At 46.5% G+C, this 6,236-nt stretch overlaps 1 protein-coding gene across 6 annotated transcripts in view; it reads right to left on the bottom strand.

Annotated features, from left to right (window-relative positions):
- The window catches only part of PFKP (phosphofructokinase, platelet), an 87,070-nt gene extending 83,378 nt beyond the window's left edge, over nt 1-3,692 (bottom strand). For all 6 annotated transcript variants that reach the window (XR_014028563.1, XM_081344455.1, XM_081344454.1 and 3 more), the window contains exon 1: nt 3,327-3,692. Coding sequence is in view for 5 of the 6 variants with exons in the window: in XM_081344455.1 (XP_081200581.1) it covers nt 3,327-3,408 (82 nt within the window). In the remaining variant the exon portion in view is untranslated. The remainder of the gene's footprint in view (nt 1-3,326) is intronic.
- Between the last annotated feature and the right edge of the window lie 2,544 nt (nt 3,693-6,236).

A 6,236-nucleotide genomic window follows, 5' to 3' on the forward strand; every position in this document is an offset into this window, starting at 1 on the left:
TGCCTGCATCCCACGGATGGGACTTTGCTTGTTTGTGCGGACTGGTTGCTGGCATGCTGCGGCCTGGTACTGGTCCACGGACTGGGAGTTGTGGACCCCTGTTTTAGAGGACACTTGGTTAAGACTATAATCTATCAGAAGGCTACTCACGCATGACAGACTAACCAAGGCTGGAAAGGATTTGTTTTGGTCTCAGTGAATAAATCTGATATTGCTGATATAATCTGAGCATAGTTCGTTACATTAATACAGCAGTTATGTTCTTCTAACCCATTGTTCAAACATTTAAAAGCGTGTATGAACAAAGTCTAAGCTTATGGAGAGCTATTCTCAAATTCAGTAGGGATTATGTACATGTGCATCCACATGAATGCATGCATGCACACATATATATCAATCATATGCTGCAATGAGCCCCAAAAAAACCACGAATTTCTTTTCATTTTAATTTATTTAAAACTTTGCTTTCCAACTAAAATGGCAATTTGTGGAAGAAACAAGGGCAAACAAGGAAGGCTTTCCTTAGTTGCAAACAATCTTGGGGGAAAGAAAGTGAAAGCCCTAATAAGCAGGCATATACATAGAATGAAGGCTACTGCTAAGCTTGTAAGCCGCCCTGAGTCTTCGGAGAAGGGCGGGATATAAATGGAATTAAAATAAATAAATAAAATAAATAAACAAAGACGATGAATTTCTCCCCCTCCCAGATAGGGCGGTTGGCCAATGTCCAGAAAAAGAAATCTCCTGGTTCAGCTAAGCAGCTTCACACAATTTCCCTTCAGTCTTTTTTTGTTCTTTTTTTGAACCTTCACTTAGACATTTCCACACTTCAGAATCTCTTTGGGCACCACCTTCTCTCTGTGACCTTTTAACTGGGATTCAAAAAGCGAGCCTTGCAGACACACATTCCTTGTGGAATATTAATAGAAAAAGAGTTGTATTTTCCCAGGGCTGGCTTCTGTAGATAATAATAAACCAGGATGCCCTCTCCCCATGTGTCTTTTATCCAGAAGAATATCTTTGATGGCCCTCCAGACAGAAGCCACCTTCAAAGTCTTTAAAAGGGATTGAGTGCTTTTCCTCTCCCCGCCCACCAAGGGAAATAAGCAGGCTTGAAGTCCAACTTTTAGCTCTGCTAGCTTAACTAATGCAAAGTTTCTTTTTGCCTCCTCTTCTGACTCATGGTTAGAATGTAAATGCAGCCATTTTCAAAAGGTTGCTTAGGCAAGTTGAGTATACTAGAAGGAAGTTGGGTTGTTTGAATGCAGCAATGTCTCAGGCTATGGTCCCCACCCCAAATCGTTTTCATTTTTCTCACAGACACAAAACTGTTTGGCCTTGCTTATTTAAGACCAAACTATGCAGCAGAACTGTGCCAAGGCTCACTCTCTGGATAAACTACTTCCTGAAGAAAATTAAAAATTTTATAGATTTTTTTTTGCACAGAGCAAGGACTAAGCCCAGTATTTGACCCTGCAACCTCCTTCACCCTAAAGTGTGATTCAGAAGTTAGCTCCAGTCAAGCTCCTTTCTTCATAGCTACCACACATCAGAATTGGAGAATTAGGTGTGGAAGATGTTGTAAACCTCATCTGCTTCTCCCTTAAGAATGATGCCTGGAGGGCCCTCAGATAATTCAAAGCAAGAGCAAAACTACCAAAGGCAGGGAAGAGCATCGGATTTAAACACAGCCTCAAAATAAAACTTAGATTCTTATCAGAGATATTCACCCCTTCTCATTACTTGCCCGTTCTCAACGCCAAACCAAACCGCTCAAGAAAATGGAAAATATCAAAGCTAAAAAAAAAATAGCGTAGGAAAACAGACCTAGCCCGCAGCTAAACCGTGACGTCACAGCACCATACTCGGCGGCCTCTGCCTTTATCGCCGGAGCCCACTAGCGCCCTCCCTCACCGGCAAGCAAGGACGCGCTCAGTCTTCGCACCTGGGCACGACGCCCAGGGCGGTGGCTTGCTGTTTCGGAATCCTTTTGGGATCCCGACAGTTTGATCGATTCGGAAAGAATTGTTGTTGCTACTGGTGCTGTCTCCACCGATTCGTAGCGGTCACATCCTGTCGCTTCCTGAAAGCAGCGCACACGTGCGTAAGCAACGTTGGCGATTTCTTTCCTCTTCGCCGGTTACCCCAGACGAAGGGAGCGATCGGTGGTCCTCCGGGCACCCGCCCACCCCCCATCCCGCAGACATGAAAAACCGCCACCCCGCTTTCCCGTATTCGCGTCCTATCTGGCTTCTTTCCATGCGCCATCATTAAACCAAATAACAGAAGGCTAAAGCGGATGTCGACGCAGCCAGCCTTTAACCGGCATATCCGAAGGCGCGCGTCTAAATAGGCCTCCCCTACGTGATGCTAATTTCACACGTGGGAATAGGCCAACACGATTTCCGCATACTAGCGTAGCGTATGAAGGGTTGGCGCGGTGGGAACAGGCAAATTTGTTTTAAAATTCAGGCCAGCCGAAAATAGTCAAGCACAATTCCCAGTGGAAGTACAGAACCGAAAGGCAGAACGCGCCTTTTACACTAGAAGCGTGTGGCATTTCAGGGCACGATTTCTGCGCGTTCCAATTATTCACTTTGGTTCATCCTGTAGGATAGGATGCTGAAGCCTTTTAACGCAAAAATGCGCTCATCATCTTTTTTGTTCTTTCAAAAAGGGTGTCATAAAACGAAGATGGGCTATCAGGGCCGGCCAATTTTTTTTCTCCGATATCTGCTGTGCAGAAACCCGATGGGTTATTTGACATCAACACCCCCCCCCCAGCGCCACAAGCGAGTTTCTCCTATCCCCCAGGACAAGGGCAAAGGGACTCCTAAAGGGCAAGGGCGAGGAAGCGCTCTGCTGCCCAGCACGTTTGCGCCTCGAGGTCCATCTGTGCGCTGTGGCTTTCCCTCTGGCCGCCTGTTGCAAAGAGCAGCCGAGAAGCAGTAGCCCTGGCATCCCTTACTCCGCGTGCCACGATCGCGTTGGTGTGAAACAGACGGGTCGACCTGTGCGCAGCCCCAGAACCTTTAACATTCAGAGGACAAATCGAGGCCGGATTAGCCAGGACTCAGTGCGTCCTGCCAGCGCCGTCTTTATCTCCCCCCCCCCGCTCCCGTCTCTGCAGCCCCCTTCCCTATCCTGATAAGCCAGAAATGATGGGTGCTAGAGTTACCCTAGCAAACCGCTCCCACCCCGTCGGATCATCAGGTCTGCATAGCCTGCAGACTCCAGCATCCCGACCGCACGGCATCCGCGAATTCCCTACCTTTTGCCCCGAACCCCAACGCCCCCCACAAGCCTTCCGCCTGGTAGCTCGTTACCCTGAGCATCGCCGCCACTGGTCAGGACTCCGATGGCTTTGCCTCTGCCCGAGAGGTCCTCGAACAGCTTCTTGTTCGACATAGTTTTGGAGATTTCGAGTGTGGGCGAGGGTGCCGATTTCCGCGGAGAAGGAGGAGAAGACGGCGGTGGTGGCGTCTCCGGCTGCTGCTGGACGGCGCCCTGGGCTGCGGGGCTGTGCGTGGCGCGGACGCTGACGCTTTGGATCTTGACCTTGCACACGATCTGGTTCTTGCCTGTATCGTGCGAGAGAGGAGGAAATCATGCACGCCCCCCCCCCCCCGAGAGGTACGAGCTCTCTCTGCCCCTCTGCGCAGTTCTGGCTGCAGCAGCGAACTCTTCCTTCTAGCCGCCGCTGACAGCGCTAAGCCGAGCCGCTTTGGCTCCGCCTTCCCTTTTGAGAAAGCCGTCCGTCGGCAATTTTTACAGGCAAGAGAGGCTACCAATAGTGAAGCGCGGGCAGGGCGGGAAGAGGGGTTGCAAGCCTTCGGTAGGTTGCGAGAAATTCTCAGGGAGGAGGGCACAAGATTCCTGGAAGAACAAACGCGAAGGGAGAAGAGGAAATTGACCTCTAGAGGAACGCTCACCTTGTGCTTGCCTGAGTTCTGCTACAATTGGAGCTCCTGTGTGTAGGGAATTCAGCCGGTGCTTGCGTAAAACACGGCTTCTTTACGTTTGGATCAGCTGCTGTGGCTACTTTCGTGTATCTTGCTAAGCCAGGCAGTTTATTGCATAACGACCGATTCTTGCTTTGTACAGAACACTAAGCCAATGCCGACGTTGGTAACCAGCCGGTATAAGATTACAACTCCCAGGGTTACTCTTAGTAGCTATAGTAGCTAGGCATTCTGGGAGTTGGAGTCCACACATCTCGAAGGCGGGGAAGGATGGAGCTATCATAAATCAGATTCACATTTGTGCAGAACTGTGAATACAGCTCTGTACAAATGAGCCATAGTGCACCGTGATGTGTTTACCTTGCCAAAATTATTGTTTGTTGTTCATAAATGCACAGAATTATTATTATTTTTATGGATGATAAACTAGCTTTTATAAATCAGATGGATTCACAACCTCCAAAACTAAGCCAAACAGATTACATCTCTAGTTGGATTGCATACACTGTCTCTATTACTATTGCAATATGAAAAACATATAGTAGTCCTCTCTTAGTGACCACTATTGGGACTGGTAACCACTGGTGGGATGCAGCCAGTTCACAACACTGTGGCAGCTGATTTTTTGTTGCCCAGACCCAGAATGGACTTCCGGAAGCAGCATCCATACAAAGAACAGTTGTTGACATATTTGAATCCCACCACTGCTGGTAACTCTGTCGCTAAGCTCTGCGTCACTAAGCAAAGCAGCACATGACTGTGATGGACTTACAACATCACTTCTGCAATTGCTAAACAAGTCACCATCATGATCATGATTTGCAATTTTCCTATCGGTTTCTCCAATGACTCTGCATGTCAGAAGCCAGTTGCAAAGCACTCAGATCTTGATCACAAGGCTGCAGACATATTGTGTTGGCATAAATGTGAGCACTGGTCATAAAGTTACTTTTCAGCAACATCATAACTTCAAATGGTAGCTAAAAAAAACTGTTGGTAATTGAAGTCCACCAGTACGGCCATTTCTATGTAGTAATTTCTTACACACAAATAGATGCACATGTACACATATGTGCACCTGCACACTTCATTTCTTTGATTACATCCTCTCTAAGTATTTTCATTTTTTTTAAAATTGAGTCCATCGTTTTCAGAGAGGGGATCCAATCCTATAGCAGTTGATTCAGGGTTAACTTCTGCTTTTCTGTTGCAGATAAATTAGCTAGAAATATTTGCATACTTAATTGCCAGCCTTATCAGCTAGGAACAGAGAGGCTAAGGTTACAATATTTTAGTAATTAACCCACCTTATGGCAGGGTAATCCTTTATTAAGGGTGAAAATATTTTGCTGCTTGTTGTTTATTGCTTGTTAATAATTATGTGCCCTTGTTTTCAAAAAGTGCATAAAATGTATGCCGATTTGTATGTTGGGAGCTCTCAATTTGTGATGTAATCTCTTTGTGCTGTACAGAATAAACTGGTTGCAATTTCCCGCATTGTGTGATTACCTACTTTGGGGGGGGTCAGCTTTCAAATAGAGGGTACCCTGTGCCCTTGGCTTATGTGTCCTATGAGATTACTTTCTGACTTCTGTACTTGTTCATTCATTTTCTTTCTTTTATACAATATTTCATTATTTTTTTCTTATGGACTTACGTTCCGCCATCGCCCGCAGGTTTTCTTGAGTTTTGGTAAAACGTTGGACCCTGTTTCTTTGTAGTTTTGTTCTCGTCTCTTTCAAAAAGCTGCACCCTGGTTCTGTCTGCAACCTTGTCCTCAGTCACAATATTCTGACTTTTGAACTGGTTTCCTCCCCCCTCTTTCTCCCTCAGATCAACTGTCATCAACTGCCATTTGGAACTGGAATTGGAATATTCTTTATTGGCCAAGTGTGACTGGACACAGAAGGAATTTGTCTTTGGTGCACAAGCTATCAGTGTACATACAAACCACAAAATGATGTCATAGATGATAAATAGAATAGAATAGAGCTGGAAGGGACCTTGGAGGTCTTCTAGTCCAGCCCCTGCTCAAGCAGGAGAACCTATACCATCTCAGACAGGTGACTGTCCAGCCTCTTCTTAAAAACCTCCAGTGAAGGAGCACCCACGATTTCTGGAGGCAAGCTGTTCCACTGGTTGATTGTCCTCACTGTCAGGAGGTTTCTCCTTAATTCCAGATTACTTCTCTCTTTGATCAGTTTCCAACCATTGTTTCTCGTCCTGCCCTCTGGTGCTCTGGTGAACAAAGTGTCCCCCTCTTCCTTGTGGCAG

This window comes from Vipera berus (genome assembly GCF_964194415.1).
Source record: "Vipera berus genome assembly, chromosome: Z".
NCBI classification, from domain to species: domain Eukaryota; kingdom Metazoa; phylum Chordata; class Lepidosauria; order Squamata; family Viperidae; genus Vipera; species Vipera berus.